At 36.2% G+C, this 21,786-nt stretch overlaps 1 protein-coding gene across 1 annotated transcript in view; it reads right to left on the bottom strand.

Moving 5' to 3' along the window:
* LOC127441611 (ubiquitin carboxyl-terminal hydrolase 33-like) overlaps nucleotides 1-20,908 on the bottom strand; it is a 37,761-nt gene extending 16,853 nt beyond the window's left edge. The window contains exons 1-13 of the mRNA XM_051699205.1: nucleotides 20,690-20,908; nucleotides 15,706-15,793; nucleotides 15,413-15,466; nucleotides 15,183-15,245; nucleotides 12,012-12,164; nucleotides 11,586-11,691; nucleotides 11,409-11,478; nucleotides 9,881-9,994; nucleotides 9,706-9,784; nucleotides 5,969-6,371; nucleotides 5,436-5,573; nucleotides 4,783-4,904; nucleotides 1,334-1,506 (exon numbers count right to left, since the gene is read on the bottom strand). Coding sequence (XP_051555165.1) covers nucleotides 1,334-1,506; nucleotides 4,783-4,904; nucleotides 5,436-5,573; nucleotides 5,969-6,371; nucleotides 9,706-9,784; nucleotides 9,881-9,994; nucleotides 11,409-11,478; nucleotides 11,586-11,691; nucleotides 12,012-12,164; nucleotides 15,183-15,245; nucleotides 15,413-15,466; nucleotides 15,706-15,789 — 1,559 coding nt within the window. The 5' untranslated portion in view covers nucleotides 15,790-15,793; nucleotides 20,690-20,908. The remainder of the gene's footprint in view (nucleotides 1-1,333; nucleotides 1,507-4,782; nucleotides 4,905-5,435; nucleotides 5,574-5,968; nucleotides 6,372-9,705; nucleotides 9,785-9,880; nucleotides 9,995-11,408; nucleotides 11,479-11,585; nucleotides 11,692-12,011; nucleotides 12,165-15,182; nucleotides 15,246-15,412; nucleotides 15,467-15,705; nucleotides 15,794-20,689) is intronic.
* Nucleotides 20,909-21,786: the final 878 nt, after the last annotated feature.

Here is a 21,786-nt window from a genome sequence, read left to right as displayed (position 1 = left end):
CTGTCAAGTTTGTCCAGATACTCAGGTGACATTTCACCCCACACTTCCTGTAGCACTTGCAATAGATGTGGCTGTGGGGTTAAGATCCATAACACTCTTTTCCAATTATCTGTTGTCCAATGTCTGTGTTTCTTTGCCTACTCTAACCTTTTCTTTTTGTTTTTCTGTTTCAAAATTGTCTTTTTCTTTGCAATTCTTCCCATAAGGCCTGCACCCCTGAGTCTTCTCTTTACTGTTGTACATGAAACTGGTGTTGAGCGGGTAGAATTCAATGAAGCTGTCAGCTGAGGACATGTGAGGTGTCTATTTCTCAAACTAGAGACTCTGATGTACTTATCCTCTTGTTTAGTTGTACTTCTGGCCTTCCACATTTCTTTCTGTCCTTGTTAGAGCCAGTTGTCCTGTGTCTTTGAAGACTGTAGTGTACACCTTTGCCAAAAAACTGAAGATTTCATACAATTTCAAGCATTGTATAGCCTTCATTCCTCAAAACAATGATGATTGATGAGTTTCTAGAGAAAGCTGTTTCTTTTTTGCCATTTGTGACCTAATATTGATCTTAAGACATGCCAGTCTATTGCATACTGTGGCAATTCAAAAACAAACACAAAGACAATGTTAAGCTTCATTTAACGAACCAAATAGCTTTCAACTGTGTTTGATATAATGGCAAGTGATTTTTTAGTACCAAATTAGCAATTTAGCATGATTACTCAAGGACAAGGTGTTTGATCAGAAATAACTTTTTCAAATAGTGATGGTGCTGTTTTTTACATCAGTAATGTCCTGACTATACTTTGTGATCAGTTGAAATCCACTTTGTTGAATTAAAGTACCAATTTCCTTCTGAAACAGCAAAATCTGTACATTTTTCCAAACTTTTGGCCACCAGTGTATATATATATATATATACAGCTCTGGACAAAAATTAAGAGGCCACGGATTTACTATTTATAGGTATGTGTTTGAGTAAAATGAACATGTTTGTTTTATTCTATACAACAAACTTTATTAAAATTCTCAATTTTTTTCCAGAGCTGTATATATATATTATTTACATTTAAATAATATATATAGAATTATTGTTATTTGAGGGGCTTTCTCATCTAATGTAATTTGATTAATTAATCTGCATACCATGTAATTAATTTGATAACATCTTTTAATCGATTGACAGCCCTACAATAAATATAAACAGAGAGGGTCACTCATCCAAAAGGAAGTTATACATATAAATGACCAAATATTATTAAGGATAAAAAGCCTGAAGGCAGCACTCAAGATAAAGTTATTGTACCACTATAATCTACATAATGTAAGCGAGTGCAATAACCTCTTGATATATTCCATGACGAAAGCGATCCAGCCTTGAGGGGCGTAGGCTTCTCCACAGGAACCAGCCTTGACCAGAGCAGTCTGATGGGAGGAAGAGTGCAGCTTGGCAAGATCCTCTTTCCCCGGGATGGGCAGAGAAATGTCCTGGAAGTTCTCCAGAGTCACCGAAACCTGAGACAGGAACAACAGGTAACTAACTGTACTGAGACGCTTTATTTATAATGCTAATCTGTAACTGCAACAACTGTCTGGAACAAAACTACAAAATAATTGCTCTCAAAATATAACAATACTTTATAAACATTAGAGTGGAGTCAATAAAGAAGTATAATAAACACAAAATGATCATTCTTAGAGACGAGATAGGTTGTTATAGCTTCTTTCATCAATGTGTGGACCTCAGAAGGGAACATGTTAACGACTTTGTTAAAAGGTTTGGTTGAATTGTATTATGCAGATCATTTTTAATATACAAGTAAAATAAATGGCCAAGCACAAATTGCTCATTTGAGCTGTTAATGGTTTCATATAGGCACTTACTCCAAAATATTTTTCTTTAATAACAGTAAATTATTAATAAAAAATAAAATGAAATGAATAAATAAATAAAACTTGTTAGGGCTGTCAATTTAATAATAGGATTATGTTCAATATATGGAAATAAAACAAACAATATTTTGACTTTTAAGGCACTTTTTGTATTGTAGAAATGCTTAACTTGTCTGCTGCCAAAACGTATGTATATGATGTAATGTATTTGAATTATCTGAATTATAATACTTATTTTTATTATTTTTTATATATATATATATATATATATATATATATATATATATATATATATACACACACACACACACACACACACACACTAAATAATCTTTATTTGCCTTTCTCAGTAAATATTGATATACAGTATGTGATTAACTGTGTTTAATCATGTAATGAATTTGATTAAAAATTAACCAATTGACAGCCCTAAAAATTGTTTCTCATTATTTACACAAAATTCACTCCAAAATATTTGAAAACAGAAAATGTAAACGCTGAAGTTCAGATTTCTAATAATCTGCCAAGCAGGTGCCATTATCGACAATGCCGATAATTTCCAACTAAATCAACCTGGACTATATTTACATTTTACATTTATTCATTTAGCAGGCGCTTTTATCCAAAGCAACTTACAGTGCATTCAAAGTATCCATTTTATAAGTATGTGTGTTTCCATGTAAAATCTAACCCTTTACCTTGGTGTTGCTAGCGCCATATATTGGTCTAATACTATCACTATCACCATCCTCAACGAGCTGGCCGGAAGTGAACATTTTTAATAAATAAAGTTTTAAATATTGATCTATTTCTTACAAACATCTAGTGTCTCGCTTCAGAAGACATTAATTAGACCACTGGAATCGTATGGATTGTTTTTATGATGATTATGTGTACTTTTTGGAGCTTAAAAAATTTGGCACCTATTCACTTGCATTTTATGGACCTACAGAGCTGAAATTTTCTTCAAAAAATCTTAATTTGTGTTCTGCAGAATCAAGAAAGTCATACACATCTGGGATGGCATGAGGGTGAATAAATGATGAGAGAATTTTCCTTTTTGGGTGAACTACTCCTTTAAATATATATACAGCGCGGGAAAAATTAAGAGACCACTGCAAAATGATCAGTTTCTCAGGATTGACTATTTATAGGTATGTGTTTGTTTTAGTCTATAAAGTACTGACAACATTTCTCCCAAATTACCAAAAAAATATTGTAATTTAGAGCATTTATTTGCAGAAAAATGACAACTGGTCAAAATAACAAAAAAGATGCAGAGTTTTCAGACCTCAAATGATGCAAAGAAAACAAGTTCATATTCATTTTTAAACAACACAATACTAATGTTTTAACTTAGGATGAGTTCAGAAATCAATATTTGGTGGAATAACCCTGAATTTCAAATCACAGCTTTCATGCGTCTTGGCATGCTCTCTACCAGTCTTTCACATTACTGTTGGGTTGCCACTCCAGGTGCAAAAATTCAAGCAGCTCGGCTTGTTTGATGGCTTGTGACCATCCATCTTCCTCTTGATCACATTCCAGAGGTTTTCAATGGGAATCATGTCTGGAGATTGGGCTGGCCATGACAGGGTCTTGATCCGGTGGTCCTCCATCCACACCTTGATTGACCTGGCTGTGTGGCATGGAGCATTGTCCTGCTGGGAAAAAACCCCCCAGATTATCACCGATTCTCCACCAAATTTCACAGTGGGAGCAAGACACTGTGGCTTGAAATCCTCTCCAGGTCTCCGTCTTTAGACGACCAGGTGCAGGATCGGTGATGATCTGGGGTGCTTCAGCAAGGCTGGAATTGGGCAGGTTCGTCTTTGTGAAGGATGCATGAATCAAGCCACATTCAAGGTTATCCTGGAAGAAAACTTGCTTCCTTCTGCTCTGACAATGTTCCCCAACTCTGATGATTGTTTTTTCCAGCCGAGCTGCTTGAATTGTGCCAGGAGTGGCTAAATGTCACCCAACAGAAATGTGAAAGACTGGTAGAGAGCATGCCAAGACACATGTGTCAAGCTGTGATTTGAAATTCAGGGTTATTCCACCAAATATTGATTTCTGAACTCATCCTAAGTTAAAACATTAGTATTGTGTTGTTTAAAAATGAATATGAACTTGTTTTCATTAATCGAGGTCTGAAAACTGCATCTTTTTTGTTATTTTGACCAGTTGTCATTTTTGGCAAATAAATGCTCTAAATGACATTATTTTTATATGGAATTTGGAAGAAATGTTGTCAGTACTTTATAGAATAAAACAAAAATGTTAATTTTACTCAAACACATACCTATAAATAGTAAATCCAGAGAAACTGATCATTTTGCAGTGGTTAGGGTTAACCCTAACCCTATATATATATATATATATATAATATGATTTATAATAATTCATTTTTAGTAGTAATTTTCCACCTGTTGTTGTAGTGGGCCAGTGAAAGAAGTTACGAGACAGTAAATGTTTGGATTTGGGGAGGTGGTTATATAAGATTTTTTGACCACTTCGTTATTTTAAATGGCTTTTTCGTTCTGTCTGAAGTGCAGTTTAAATTTAGATATATCTTTGGTTTATGTTTTTCATGTTTCAATAAATGTATTTAATTTTTAAACAAAATCAATAGAGTAAAAATAATCACCCATCCCTCAGCAGTGGTGTTGAGGATGTAATCGGATGTCGCAATATATATTTTTTAAAATAAAAATATCGTGAAAATACTCTTGCATATTATCCAACCCTAGTATCCTGTCCACCACAAGTTTTAAAAATAAATACAACTTAGCAAGTTCTCTCTGCTTATGACGAATCCAGCATTACTCTGTGTTTCAGACTCGGTGGAATGAGGGTGATTCAGTTCATGTTTAGAGGAAGAACACTCAGGTCACTCACCCTGTCACAGGTCAGACACTGAACAGAGCTCACAATGGTGCCATCAAACACTTCAGAGATTATGCTGCGATATTTCCTCTGCTGCTTACTCTTTGGTGGAGTGAACAAGGGCACTGCCAACACTGGAAACAATAATATACTCTTTAGGATTGGTGTCAGTTCTGTTTCAGTTAGTGTAAAATCCAACACACAATAACTGAATTAACTGATTAATTAGTAGACATGGTCACACTGTTCATGGATACTTTTCTTTTCCTCTCCTTTTAAGTCCCACATTAGTCTCAAAAGTATTTGGACACTTAAGTCATGCTTAAAAATGTATCAATAAGTGCATTAGATTAAAAAAATAAATCCATTTACTTGGACACATTCTGGCTGCCAGACGTTAGTGGAATATGTTTATAGTTAATGTGATGAGCTGCACATTGTGTTAACTGACTTCATGTATCCATTAAAAATCGCTTTCAGACCAGCTGGTTAAACAATTATGCCATAAATGACAAAGAAAACCAATTGTTGGCAGATGCCTCCTGGTTTGATATGCTATCTAACGCTATGACATCCATACATGTTTTACTGTGTCACAAGTGTCAAGATGCCTTTTGGGGCCACTGTATGTACTAAAAACTATGCCGATAAAAGATTGCTGGTACCTTTCTTGTGAGCAGAGCTCAGATTAGGCCACATGGAGGATTTGGGTGGACTGCTGGACAGTCTAGATGTGATCCCTTCATTTGCACTGGGACTCTGAGGTCTGGTGCTGCTGCTGAACTGGATTTCAGGGTTCGAGTCTGAATGAAGAGGAAACATAGATGTCAATATGTAATGGAGATCAAAAACATCACAATACTTGTCAATGTAATGGACTTTATGTAGTTAAGCATTTAGCAGTCGAATTAAAAGATATAACTTCACAACAGAAACAATAATGGAGTGAATGATGCCACATACAGCTAAAAGAGGGAAGAAATTATGGCTGTCAATCAAATAAAATATTGAATCACGATTAATATAATTTATGGCATAATTAAAGCATTAATGCATTCATTTCTGTTAAGAAAAAAATAATACATCCCACAGAATGGAACCGTTATAATGTCAAATTGTATAAATGTGTTAATGTGTTAACTTTGACAGCCCAAGTAGAATACAACCAGAGTGTTAAAAAACACCTCCTTGTATTCACCTGCAGTTCGACCCTGAGATTTAATGGCTCCTTGGCTGCTGATGATTGGCCTTGACTCACTGGCTGTGTCCACGTCTTTATCCAGGTCACCATGGGAACCAGCCCGATACAGATTATTGATGAGGTTCTTCTCTTTCTGCCAATCTCTGTTGTTCTGGTTCTGCTCAGGGATCAGCATCTCAGCTTCATTGATGTCCTCCCGGACTCTGGGGCCTTCACTATCAGCACAATCGCTGCTACCGCAAGAATCGCAGGACTGGAAGTCATCTGATTGGCTATGGTTGTCCTCGTCGGGACTGTCGTCAATGACCACAGGCTGGTTTGGGTCCTCAGGTTCAGGAATGGGCTCCTTGAGCTCCTCGTGGAGTTGGTCCATTAGACAGCGTAGAAACTCCTGAGAATCCTTGAGATAGAAACAGATATGATGTGTACAAATGCGCTGAAACAAGATAACAACAAAAAAAAAGTTTACCAAACGAAAACTTTGAAAAAAACAAACTTTGTGTTAACTTGAGATATTCTTGGTGTGAACCACTGCCGTCTTTTAGTAAACACAGCTAAGACAGCGCAAACTATAAAGACTGAGGGTGAATGAGAAACTCGAGAACATGTGCATTATCTACGGATTATTTGATGTGTAAGTTATGTGTTTATCGTGCCCTACAAGTGGAGTCGGAAATATCATAATTACATAAATGACCCAGCGAAGTCATATTAACAAGAGGGAAACTCAGAATTCTAGATGATACCCGAGTTTCCGGGTTAAGACTTTGGAAGGGGCATGTCGACGAGAATGATGATGGGGAGCAAGGATTTCACAAAACTATTTCAACTTCTGTACTTTATTTCAGTAATATTAATATGTTATACTGAATAGGACAGTAAACTAATGATTTACCTTTAGCGGTTTTAGCAAATTAATTAATAATTTGTTAGATACCATGCATTAAGAAAACATTTATGTTGTGTATAAGTGATGCAGGTTTATTCACTTATGTTTATTCACCGGTACAACAGAAAAAGAGCTTTTGGTGACGTTCATTGCAAATCATTAAGTTTGTCTTCTTCATATTTTGTTTCCCACTTGAATGCGTGACATGTCATAGAAATGAAAGCCCAACTCAGAGGTACGAGCTTCCCAGATCCACTTCAAGGCAGTCTGTTTATTTTTCAATTAGTGCAAATCAATGTGCTTTTTTTTCCCCCAAAGACATTTGTCATTAATTTACTTATACGTGATGCTCATTTTTTTGTAAGAATCTTTTAAATTATTCAAAAATACATAAAAAAATGCAATTCACACAAAACAATTACTTGTTCAAAGTTATTTTAATATTTTTTCAGTGGCTTAAAGTAAAAATGTCTAAGTAAACATCCGGAGATAGTTAAAAAAAAAAAGAAAAAAGAAATGTTGGCATAAGAAATTGGCAATAATCTTTTCTTAATAAGCAGTGAAACAATTCTGTATATTCTGATCTCTCTCTCTCTCTCTCTCTCTCTCTCTCTCTCTCTCGTTACATATATAAACCTTTTGTTTAATAAATCAAAGTCAGGTGGTATAACCAACATGTAGGTAACCATTCTGAAAATTATGAAAGAATTTCTGAAAAAAAAAAAAAAAAAAAATTTGAAACAGCGTAAAGTTTAAAAAATATATATAAATCAGATATTTTGACATTTTTATGAAAAGTGCTCAGGTCAAATGGAGTAAGTAGCCCTAAGAAAACTTCTTTATACCCGTGACTCAAATTCATGACATTTGTATTAAATTTAAAAAAACAACAACAAAAACAAACAATAAAAATAAGTTTGAAAGCATTTTTAAATTAATGATTAAGTTGATTAAATATGAAATTACATAAATGATTCATTTTAATACCTTTTACCTGATGGTTTACACCACTTAACATTTTTAAAGTCATTAAATCTATTTTTTGTAGAAAATGCTATAAATCTTTACCAAACTTTATGAAGCCAACAAGGACACAAAGAGTACATTTCAATGAACTTAACATGTGTTTTAAACAAGATTTTTCAGACATTACTCATTTTTATCACCTTGGAAAGCCTTATTTGTCAATGACCCAAATTTTGCACAAAAAACAACAATAGCTTTATCAAAACAGAAAGCTGTGATCTCATTGGCTGACTTCACAAAACTTAATTATCATTCTGCCAAAAAACAAAGTCATGTTTACAGGGTACGAGGTTGCTAAAATTAGCATTTAAAAGGATACTAAAGAATATATTTGCTGAATTTGACAAAGTGCGCAAGGTTCATGCCATTAAATCTTTGAAAGATATTTACAGTTTTTCTTGAGGCACATATGATCAAGTAAAAGATATCTTTAAACTCATTTGTATTCTGCTTCATTCTATCTGATTCCATAGTGAGCGGTCCCTAAACATCACATTCAAATGAGAACTGTGACTGGTCATTTATCATGTCAATCAGACAGTCCTTTCTATTCCAAGCAGGCAGTCCTTGACAAGAATAGGCAACAAAGTGGGCCCGAATTCCATCTATTGATACAAATCAGGCTACGCAAGATTGCGTCTGGTTTGTTTGACTTCAAATTACTCCAATTACAATCAAACAAACAAACAAACTGAACAGACAAATTGACATTCTAAGAATTATTTTAAAATCAATGTCATGTCAATGTCAAAATCAACCATGTACTAATTCGACAAGGCATCAAACAAATCTGACACGTTTGGAGGCTCATGCGGCATACCACAGATTAGCTTGCAACCCACAGGAACCCATCGCCATAGGAACAACTGAAGATTTTGAGAACATTCCTCATTACTGGCTCATCCACATGGTAACATGGCCAACTGGCTTTCTAACATCCTGCTACTTAGAAGCCTGGTAGGCAAACAAGCTGCAAACAATAGGACACGGCACACTAGACCGCAAAACCATTAATGCATATACGCAAATGCAGTACAACAATAAAGGTTCCTTGCTGTATTCAAATTCTGATAATAAATAATGTCCGCTTCACTACATAGTTTGTAGAGTGAACAACAGTGAAACAAGGCACTCATTGATGTTGACTGGATGAAAGTGAGATTCATGCTCCTCACAGTCACTGAACAGCTCGTGATGGCCCATTCATGCCAACACTAATTTTACAAATGGCCTTCCTCTCCAGTCAGGCATGACAATGGATGCACAGCGCTGTTTGGAGGTGATCATACACCAAGACTGCCAACTACAGCCTATAGCAGCCAGACAGCAAAGGACACTTCAAGGACCACTGCATCTCACAAAAATCTAGGACAGACTTCGAAACTAATGACTCATATATAAACTTATCATTATCATTTGCAATTTACTCTTTATCTTAAGTGTTTAAACATATACTTCCTTGCCTTATTAACATACTAAATAATTTCAACATTCAAACATTGCAATTATTACACTTGCAATACATCTAGATAATATTTGGCATATGTACATTTATTGTAATGTCATAGGAGGGTGCCAGAGTCAGAGGAGGACTGGCTCCCCAAAGCCTTAGAATTCAGTAAGAACAGGAAAATAACTGCCCAGGGTCAGCTCGCAACTGCTACACAGTATAACAGGTTGTAACAGATGAACAATCTCCTTATAAATGCTTTTAGCATTTAGATAAACCTTTACGTTTTTATCTTAAGCACAGATTAAGCCTGGATCTAGATAAAAATGACTTTTTAATGTTTACAGCCAAATGTTTTACAAGGCTTACCTGTTGGGAATAACCACGAAACATTGGGTTTACAGCCTTGATGCCCTGGAATACATTTATGGGGACCACATAAGAGTTCCTACAACAGCACAAAAGAACAGCAATGAGAAAAACTGAAGTGAAGAGGATAGAAAGACATGGGAGTGAAATAGGAAATGACAAAAGTGGAATGTACCTGTTTTTGTGCCACAGGTCTGTGATGAGTTTCTGATAGCTCTTGCATAGCGCTGGCTTCTTGTCTGTCTTCACCAGACCACCACAGTCAAGGAAAAACTGAGTCAGGGGAGGACTAGAAGACAAACCAGAGAGAGAGCAAACTAGTGCGAAAACCCCTAATATTAAATTTTTTTTTGATTCAGTGGTCACACACAAAAATCAAACATGTGTGTGCACAAGCAAAGTCTTAAAGAGCCGCTGGAGCAGTATGGATGACGTTTATGCTGACTATCTTTTTGGAGCTTCAAAAGGTCAGATCACCATCCACTTGCATTTTAAGGACCTACTGAGCTAAGATTGTTTCTATTTTTCTTCAAATGTGTTCTGCTGAAGAACCCCTGGGATAACATGAGGGTGAGTAAATGATGAGAGAATATTCATTTTGGGTGAACTATCCCTTTACGAATCACATTAGCATTCACCCCCTTAGACCTTGAAACCTCCTGTGGTAATTAGAGGGCTTTAGGACTGAAAATCTTGACACAACTCCATTTGATAAGCAGCGCAGCAGGAAAAGAGTGAAAGTACAAAAGCAGGGAAAAAAGAAAATCATGAACTAGAAAGAAGAAAAAATTAACGAACATATGAATAAAACAAAAGAACATACAAAAGAGCGCAAGAGAAAAGAAAGAATTGACAAAAGAAGAGCCAAAGAAAGAACAAATGAATAAATTAAAGAAAAGAAAAAACCAAAGCAAGAATTATTGAAAGAAAAAACAGAAAAAATGAACAAAAAACTAAAAGATAGGAAGAACGAACAACAGAAAGAACAAGAGCAAAAGACAATTGATGAACAAGAAAAAACAAGAACAAACAAGAACAAACAAACGAAAGACGGAAAAACTAAGTTGTCAGACAAAGTTTAAAAGAAAGAAAATTCTGAATAAGGATCAAAAGTTTTAAAAAAATGTTCTAAAGAACTCAAAAGAAAGTTTGAAAGCTCAAAACAATGTTCGAAAGTTTGAAAGAAAGTTCGAAAGCTCGATAGTTTGAAAGATTGAAAGAAAGTTCGAAAGTTACGGTATAACTCACAATATAGTTATTCTTCTAGAAAATCAACAAAAAGGGTTTACATTTTAAATAACCATATACAATATCCAAATATTGTATTGGCTTATACAATAGCCAAATAAATAGTAAATAATATAGCATTTGCCAAATGCAAATTAAAATGTTTTTTTTTTTTTATCTACACTAAAACAGCAGTACACTTGAAGACACATTGACCTGATATCATGTTGAACTCGTAATAATGGTCACGTCTGGATTCTACGTATGTGCCGCCACCTGAGTTCTCTGGTATTGTTTCTCCCTCGATATAACACAGAATATTTGTATGAATTAACAGAAGCAGAGCTATATGTCTTTATAATAGATTTGCGAGTGTACAGGACATGTTTTGAGCACGCACACGCACTTTTTGAGTGAAAGCAGGAGAGGTTGAGAGGAGCATGTCTGCAGATAACGCATGTTAATAAGGTTCTTACCAGTTGGAGAGCGCCTGGAGTGCTGCGTTCATGTAACAGGTATTACCGATGTTTTTCAGTCCAGTCAGACCTGTAAAGGTGGAAAAGAGGCTGACACACAACCTCAAGAGATCTGACCTAACAGTGTTTACAATATAAAGTGAAAGGACCGAAAGCTAGACATGAGAGATAAAGGACCTCTGCTTCTCAGTTCGTCTTCCTCCTCGGTCTCCATATCCAGGTCATCACAGGCTCCCACTAGAGGAACTCTCAGAGAGGTGGGGCTGCCGAGAGCTTTGGGGTCCTGAGATATCAAAGAGAGGAGATGTTCAACAATACTACTGTCTTTGCAAACAATAAGTGAGAGTTGAGTACGCTTGTTTGCTCTCAAACTACTTTCGGAAAAATTATGACCTCAAGAGCAACACAGAAAATGGACAGTTCCCAGAAGAACGTTTTATAAGCTATAAAGTGTGATATCACTAAACTTAGTTCTCTCCTTTTGCAGTATGTGCAGAATAACCATTAAAAGCAAACTGGCTCAGGTTTGGATGCATAGAACTGGGCAAGAAAAAGACATGCACATGGTGGTTCTTGTATTGAGTTATGCTGAGCAGCTCTGACCTGGTTGGGGGTCTGCACTGGGGAGGCAGGTTTGGCAGTGCTAGGCAACTGTGTATGGGGACCTAGTTTTCTTTCTAGGAAAACCTCCTTGGTGCAAGCGTAGCACCACACTCTCAAGGTGGTCAGATTGACCGTCAGGTTGTGCCTCGTTTCCTGCAAGAAAAATGTACTGTGCTTAGATGGACATCAATCAATCATCTTAAAACGCACATAAAATTTTTTTTTTCTAAAGCACAAATTTTACATTCATCTGATTGTGAAAAAATTCACCACGTATTTGCGACAACAACCCAGTATACACACAATATAGTGGTGACCAATGTGTTATCAACCAATATTTTTAACTGTCAGCATTGGTCTGAATTGGCAGATGTTGGAAAAACATTTAAAATGAACTATAAATTCAAACAAACTGTTTTTCTATGCCAGTGTTCAAAATTAGGCTACTAAACACAGTAATCCAAAGCCAAAATGCAGTAACTACACCAAGACCGCAACTGAAAAAAACAGCTTTGAAGTTTTTTGATTGTCCGGCCAAATGTGGATTATAAAATAGTCTAAAATAGCTCAATTTTGACCAAATGTTTAGTGTAGATTGGAGCTTAATTGCAAACACTTTAATTTTAAACAACTCAAAAAACTCCTAAAAACAGAAAGACAAAATTTAGGGCAAAACAAAAGTGATAATGTATCAGGGGAAGTGGGGAGTGGTGGGGTGCGGCACGCACACGCACGCACGCACACACACACGCACTAAGGGGTCTCTACATTATTCATGCATCTGGACTGGTTTTCACTGCAGCATTCAGAAGCGGTGGTGCAACTGCAGCCAGACAGAGGCAGTTAAATCATTCATGAGAGCTGCGCCAAAATACAAACCCTGCCAAAATCTGCCACTCTCACCATTTCACGCTGGACCAGATGTAATATACCACAATTTCCATTAGAGCTTACAGCGAGAGTAACATAATAATCTGATAAACAGTACAAATGCAGGCCAGAAAAAAAATGCATTCTTTAAAATCTTCATTCACTAAGGGTGCTTTCAAACTTGGTCCGATTGCTTGGACCGAACCTGAGTTCGTTCCCTCCCCCACTGGTCTCTGTTTACATCATCTTATTTGGGACCGAACCGTGATCCGATCGCATCAAAGTGAGTACAAGCGGCAGCTGCATACCACTGTAACTAGGTAACAACTCAAGAAGACATCAGCTTCACTGCGTTAAAGTATTCCTCTCTTTGGATTTACCACCAAAACTTTACATGCACAAAGCAACAGTTATGTTTGTCTGTCACAAATGCATTGAATGTGTAATGATCTGATGAATGTTAACGTTTGTCTGTCGCAAGCCCATGGATGCATTGCAAGAGATGTGAAGAATGTGAGCTTCTCTCTGAAGGGAATTTATTTGGAGACAAGCAGGTATAAGAAATTCATTATACCATAATTATTGCAATCGGGAGCCTGTGAAGATGCGAATTCACAAGCGGTTCACTTTATTTGGTACGGTTGCGTTTATCTCAGCAGCTAACCGTTCCGGAGTTCACATGAACTGTACCCCAGACCACCTTTTCAGATGGACTTGGGTGTGGTTTGTGGGTGCGCACCCGAGTTCGGATAACAGCGTTCACGTCATCAAACGAACCGAACTTTGACGTCATCTGAACCCGGGTGCGCACCAAAAGTTCTAGTGTGAAAGCACCCTAAAGCAAATAATTAGTGGTACGTCCAATGGTTTTAAACTATAACAGTGTATTATTCATCCACATTCCTTCGCACTGGCTGCACCCCCTGTTAAACTGCAATCAATGTTTATATTCCAATAATGTATTTCTGATATGATTGAACCAATTTATCACTTTGTCTATTAATAACAATAATAATTAGTGATAGACCAATATACCAGCCAAGCCAATTAATCGGACAATATGTGGTCATTTTGCGATTATCGTCATTGACCGATAACCGCGTCTGCTTGGCCAATAAACAGAAGTATTAATTTTCCCTTGTGTCAGTTCCAAAATCTACCAATAGATTTGTCAATGGATAGTCAATGCTTTCTGTTTTCAAGGTTTTTTCTTTTCATGAGTATGCATATTTTAGTTCATATTGCATAAAATATGTGTTTGTTTCACTATAGAAATGTAGCTGTTTTTAAGTTGGATTATGTTTAGCAGCATTTATATCGGCCATCATGCTCTCTTGATATAGGAATCGGCCATTTAAAAACCCATATCAGTCAACTACTTGTAATTATGGCTTTGAGAAGAACTGCAAGGGTCACTTATGTACAGGCATAACATGCCTCAGAGAATGTACATGAGGTAACAAAAGCAATAAAGCCTTTTACACTGTAGTGTATGTTCAGTGTTTCATAAGGGCAGGGTTGAAGGCGGAAGAGAGCTTTAGTCGATAATCTACAGATCGCTCAGTATGGGGGGGGGAGAGAATGAGAGACAGCATTTTCATTTCTCTCTTTCAAGTTCTCCTGCAGTTCTTTCATCTTCTCTGCACAGTTCATTCTTTCTTTCTGTTTGTATCACTTTCGCTCCCCTTCACACTCACTACTGAGATTATAAAATCAATCATTAAAACTTTAAATTTACTCTGCTGGATTAACACATATGTCTCTGGTTATCATAAATCAAGTCAACGTAGAAGTGAAAGTGGCTAATACTGAATTTTAATTTCAATGAAGATTTGTGTAAAACAATGCATTTTCAGCTTGGTAACCAGGTAAACAAAAGTACAAAACACTGAACAATTGTACATCTATCCTTTACATTCACAAACAGAGTGCTATGAGAGGAATATTTTGGGGTATTGGTAATGGGGAATCAGAGTGGGGTTTAGTGGGAAGGAAGATCCCCACTGGGACAGTGATTAATAATGGATGAGTTTGTCCACAGAACTGGACAGTATTCCAAACACACATCAGTGTTTCGTTCAATAAGCCAAGCCTCCAATTACATAGACGAGATGTAATCTTATCAGCTCTGCTTGTCTAAATCAACACATTCATAAAAATCTAATCCAAGATTAATGTTTAAAAGCAAGTTTTTATATATACAGTTATTACAGTATATGATCACCGACAAATAATCATTGTCCAACTACAGCACGTAGAAATGGTAAAAAAACAGTAGAAATGGAAAAAAAGATGAGTGACCTGAGAGTGGACGGTGCTGTGATCTGCATGCGACTCCCCACAGCCAACATATGAACAGCCATTCTGAATGAGAGAAGAATTAAACAATCAATAAGTACGAATTTTACTTGTCACCATTCATAGGAGTTATTTTTCATCCAGACAGACAGTCAGTAGGTAAATGTTCTTTATTGATCTCAAAGGGGAAATTCAGGTGCAAAACAGCAGCTACATTACTGAAGATGACTTACCTCTAGACAGGCCCAAAGATTTGGCCCCCTGACTTTACAGTCCTGACACTGACCCTAAAAACAAACAGAAGAATATCCCATTGATTAATGACCTCTGAGCTCACAGTAGGTCTGTCTTCAAAGGTTTAGAGAAAGGTTTAAAGAATGCGATTTTTACTTCCAGATCTCGACTGTTCGAATCTATGCAATATCCAAAATAGAGCTCATAAATTTATTAGTGTGCCTATTAATCGGCACTGCTTTTTGGAGTTCATGTGTTACTTGTACTTTTCCTAGAGTTTGTAGAGACTCACATGAGACTTCTGTATGAGTTCCTCCTTGGTGATCTCCCCCACACACTCCAAGTGTGGGCAGTCATTGCTTGACGCACCTGTCATCACTCTTTAGGAAAGAGGGAAAGAGACAGAAAAATGAACACCAAATAACTAATAAATACTAGTTAATTTAAAATTAGTTACATTATCAGTTTCGATAATAGCCTGTTTATGCTTCGAATAACATTAGAAACCATCGTTTTTTAAGTTAACACATAAGCAACCTTCACATTACCCTGAGCAACATCATAATGTGCAACTAACACACCCTATAATGGCCCAGTCCCAAATAACCCACTTGATGTCGAGACTGTCGACTTTTCGTGTCTGGCTTTTGTTTATGCGTCAAACATTTACAGTTCAAAAGGGTGTTTAAGCACACCCAAGGTGCCCTTTTTGTGAAGACCGCACTGGTGCGGTATCCATAACGGTCTATTACATAACAGCCCATGCCATATGTAACACTCAATTCACGGATAATAATGCGAGGTCTTTACCTGGACACATCCATTCGCTGGTCGCTACTATGTGAAAACTTGAGTTCATTGTTAAGTTCAAGGTCAAATAACAATACAACCCTTTTCTGGCCTTGATAATGATCAACAACTTCAGAACTTTCAAATGTCTAAAAACAACACCAGAGGAAACTAATGCTTGAATTTGACCATCTAAGAAGGCTTTCAGAATGATGAAAATGTTTCCATTTTAGTTTGCCATTACAGTTATAGTAGTACTTTCAGGAATAGATGGGAACAAAAATGGCACAACAAAGAACAGTTCAGAAGCCCTTATGATTTTTTGTGAGTCTCTGTCCGTATGATCTGTCTACAATCAATCTAGACATCAGTAAAGCACACAAGCACATGGGCTTTGATGAAAGGATTCACTTTACTCTCTTGGCAGTATATTTTGACAAAGGCTCTAGTGAAAATGCGCCTAAATAGTCTTTGTTCCACTGGTGTCCTAAAATGCTACATTTTGAAAAGCCATGCATCAAACGTCAATATTAATGATACTTTAAATCAAGGTCTTACACTTTGAATTAGATAAGTTCTCTGATGGGCAGATGAAGCACTCCTACTGGAAAACAAACTGGCCAAGATGTGCATATTATACACATATCAATATGTTATATCTAGTGATAGTCCGATATATTGGCCAGGCCAATTAATCAAATGATATTTAGCAATTTTGGGATTATCTGCATCAGCCCGTAACCATGTTCTCTTGGCTGATTAACAGAAGTGTCAACACTTTGTTCTCAAGTTTTTTTTCTTTAAAGTTTACGCAAATTTGAGTAAATATTGCATAAAATAAATGTTTGTTTCACTGTGTATATATATTTCTGTGTATATCTGATTTGCTGTTGTTAAACTGCATTATGTTTATCTGCATTTTATATTGTCCATCGGCAATCCTTCTCTCTAGATATCAGTATCAGCAATAAAAAATAATAATAAAAAAAAAACATATCGGTCGACCACTTAATTGTATCATGTACTGTGACAGGAGACCATGTACAAAATCAGCAGGGTCTACACAAACTTTTATCTTATCTGAAAGGAAAGTCATAATAAAATCATAAAAGTCTGCTATCAAAGAGCTATTGACTAAAGTGTTGTACAAAAACAGAATAATTTAACGTGATTACAAGACTACTAAGATAAACAGATGTTAAAATAGTGAATGGGCGTTTCAGTAGGGCCAGACAACACATCAAATTAATGAGTGTCCCCAGAAAACTACTCTTTATATATATTGAGCCAGGTGTACTGTAATCTACTGAAAAAATCTGAAATATATAGAATAGAGATGCACCAATACCACTTTTTCTCTTCCGATCCGATTCCGATATCGGAAATCTCAGTATCGGCCGATACCGATCACAAGCCGATACCAGTGTTGTTGTTTTTTTTTTGCATAATCAGCTTAGAATATCTTTACATTATTGTGTGGAACTAATTTGGTGTACTCTTTAAATTGTAAAGAAACACAAACCCCTAACTACACATTATTTCAATATAAATGTATAGCTTATTAAGAAACATTTTTTTATTAACTAGTATACTGGATAATGTAGCAGCAAAATTAACAGTAATTCCAGTCTTCGGTAGAAAAGAAACTAGTGTTTTATTTTTGCCTTTTTTTTTTTTTTTTTTCAAAAATGTTTCAACCTGTATCTGGACTTTAAAGGATTCAGATCACTTTTTTGTTCAATTTAGTTGTAAGACATCAGTCCACTTTTCATTCACACAGTTACAGTAAACAAATACTAATGATGACAGTAATAATAAATTGTTATTAATATTATTATTATTGACTTTTAATTTTAAATACAACAGTAATATATTTCAATCGTGCACTTTTTAAACCCTCACACTTTTACTTTGACACTAAACTCTCCAGGAAGTCCTGTATGTGTCTGTTTGTAGGCAAGTTCACAGTAGTTTAATTCGCTTCTTATTCAAATTCTGGTAAATTGCACCTCCGGTGCCGTTCTAAATGCCTATTATAAGTGAACCGAACTATTGAGCATCTGCATCTGAGATGCTGTTCTTGAGTATAATGTAAAACATAGCATTGCTATGTGTAATATTGTAAAGCAATTATAAGCAAACACTGTAAACCCCAATGTTGTCATTACTGGAAATATCAAGTTGTCTTAAACATTACTTAAAATGTCAAGTTTTGGGCTCATAACTCAAATGACAAAGTTCACTGAACATATTTTTCTTAAAAATCCATACTCAAGATTCTAAGGTGTTAATAACTTAAACTATTGAGCACACAGCTGAGGCAACTTGGAATACCCACAATGCCTTGTGCTTGAATTATTTATTTATGTTTATGTTTCCTTGGCCAAAGGAAACTTATGTGGGCATTTAAATAGTTGTTATTAAGAATTCAAAGAGGTTTGAGCTCTTTTGTAATATTATTTATGTTGATTTGTTGCAAATAGTCGTTTTGTGTGATGTCACCATTAGGGTGATCCGTGTCCCTTTGGTCAAGTTGTACCCTGTACCGCAGGTCTCCCTGTGCAACTAAAGCACAATGCCGGATTCACGAAAATGTTCTTAAAAATAAAAAAAAATTTAAATAAAGGATAAATTCTAAGAAGCCCATAAGAAGTGCAGTTCTTGAAAAAGCCTTAAGTAGTTCTCAGATAATTTCTTTCTCTAATTTTATTTTTATTTTTTTAATTTTTTTCTGAAGATCAATATTAAGAAAAAAGATAAGAACTTTAAGGCATTTTTTTGGGGGATACAAAATATTCTTAAATATTTCTCACTGGAGTCTTATGGATTACTTTTATGCTGACTTTATTTTTTGAGCTTCAAAATTTTGGCACCCATTCACTTGCATTGTATGGATCAAAAGAACTGTAAAATTCTTCTAAAAATATTCATTTGTGTTCTGCAGAAGACAGAAAGTCATACACATCTGGGATGGCATGAGGGTGAGTAAATGATTAGAGAATTTTCCTTTTTGGGTAAAATATCCCTTTAAGTTTATTTAATGATTGACCTAATAATAATCTTCATGAATAAATTATATGACCTAGATTTGAGTCTATTCAATTAAAACAACTGAAACAACAATATTTAAACAGCAAATTTGAGTTAGGTGTACTTGTATCTTGTTACATTAACTAAAATAGTCAAGTACATTCTACATGAACACAAGTTAAGTAAACTTAAAGGAGCAATATGTAACATTGACATCAAGCTTTTAAAATGGGTACAGCAGTCCAAATTCAAAATATTGGAGAGAGTTGTTCCAAGCTCACGTGGGTTGCCAGGTTGAGGACACGCAACAGGAACGAGCAAACTGACAATGGCAAGCGACGAGCCTTACACTGTAAGTTGATCAGCTAATGTATACGTTTGCAATGTTTTTATTGTTTGCAAATTATAAACCAGCTCATGTGGATTTTTTATAACTCTGTCAATGTTAGCTAGATGTATTGCTGGCTTCCATGGCTACAGCGCACTGTGTTTGCGCGCTAACTTGTTTCAAATTTGACAACCTGGGGTGTCGAAATACTTTTGGTGAGTGAGCAGTGGGTGGGATCACACAGGCCAAAACATAAACAGAAATTCCGGCCCAGAACAGACATTTCAAACTAGAATATACTGCTGTAGCATTGTTTTCGGAGTAAACAGTATTTCAACTTAGCATGTTTCCTAAATCTCTGATAAGATATTATGATCATTTTATGCTTTATTACAGTAAATATATGACATATTGCACCTTTAATTATACAAGTTTTGGAGACGCCATTACTCAGTTCAATTGAGGGAACGAGTTTACCCAATCAATTGAGTAAAGTCAACTTATAAGTGTTTCCAGTTTATTGTAGTCCAAAGTATTGTGATGTTTTGCACTGGAATGCATTTTAATGTAAAGTAATGCATTGTAACATGTAATGTAGGGTATAATACAGTATTCTAGTGTTTGATATTGTTCAAACAGTACATGTACATATATGTAATATTATAATACTGTGATGTAGGGTCATAATCTTTAATTTACTGTAACGGTATTTATAGAAATGTACAGTAATAGTCAGGCGAATGGACAGCGGAGTGAGTGTGACGTCACTCCAGTAGCGCGTCAGCATAGACAGAATCTTCGCTAGGCTAGTTAGCCGCTGTTTGTCACGCACGTTCCTCCCCACAGCTTTTCCTACGAATCTTTCTATCATCACAAGAACAGCTGAAATCCCTGCAGACGCTAACCGAATAAAGTGTTTACTGTGAAAGAAGCGCAGACTGATAGCGTGTTAGTGCGGCGCGCTATTGCTAAAGTCAGTTCGCACATCATCTGACAGCTCAGCCGCTGCATCCCTTCATATCATGACAACACAGTTATAACATATAAACACAGCTGTAAAGAAACCATCAAATATGTCAGATAATCAGACCATATCTCGCACATAGCCGCTGACATAATATTAGCTCACCTCTAGGGAAATGCACGATGATGTAAATATCAATCGATTATCGCTTCTGATGCGCTGATGACGATAAGGACGGTTAAAATACGGATTTCAGCTTGTCAGCTACATATCTGAAGAACTGTTCTGTTTGCAGGCAGCAGGTTTTCAAGCGACTGGCATCGGACACTGTCACTTCAGGTTCAGGCTGGAGCTACACGCAATGACACATTCAAACAGCTTCTTCCGGTTGTGCGGCGCTGAAAGTGAATGGAGGAATCAGGCAGCTGCGACAGCGCCCCCTAGTGTCAATACACGGAACGACTCACAGATGCGCATGTATCCTAGCTCAGGCGCCTCTGTGTGGCCACAGAGAGAATTACACTATCTGCCCGACTGCTTTTGTTCAAAGGAATAGTTCACCCAAAAATAAAATTTCTCTAATCATTTACTCACCCTCATGCCATTCCAGATGTGTCCCGAATGTCTCCGCTGTGTTAGTCCATTCAGTGCAAGTGAATGGTGGCCAGAAGTTTAAAGCTCCAAAAAGCACATAAAGTCAGTATAAAAGTAATCCATATGTCAATATGGATTTGGTAAAATCCATGTCTTCGGAAGCGATATGATAGGCGTGGATGAGAAACAAATAAATATTTAAGTACTTTTTTTACTATCAGTCTCCACTTTCACATTCTTCTTCTATTGTTTTTGGTGATTCACATTCTTTGTGCATATCGCCACCTACTGTGCAGGGAGGAGAATTTATAGTAAAAAAGGATTTAAATATTGACCTGTTGTTTGGGTGAACTATTCCTTTCATTTTAAAGGAGATTATAGCAGTCCCAGCAATGTGAGGATGGGAAAATTCCTATTATTTCACAGCTATTAGACCAGAATCCCATGTGTCAAAGATTATTCTACTTTTGTACATCCTGATCATGCAAAAGTATGTTTTGAAATGCACATCTACTTTTTACCTTTAGGTAAATTGATGCCTCACACAAGATTGATATTTGGCTAGTTTGCTGAACAAGGACTGAAAAATAAATCCACTAAATAATACATGCACTGTGTTTGCCAAGACCCGTTTATAATTGTCTCAGGATTCCTTCATTTATTTCATT

This window comes from Myxocyprinus asiaticus, chromosome 5 (assembly GCF_019703515.2).
Source record: "Myxocyprinus asiaticus isolate MX2 ecotype Aquarium Trade chromosome 5, UBuf_Myxa_2, whole genome shotgun sequence".
Taxonomy (NCBI): Eukaryota; Metazoa; Chordata; class Actinopteri; order Cypriniformes; family Catostomidae; genus Myxocyprinus; species Myxocyprinus asiaticus.
This window is presented reverse-complemented; position numbering and strand designations above follow the sequence as displayed.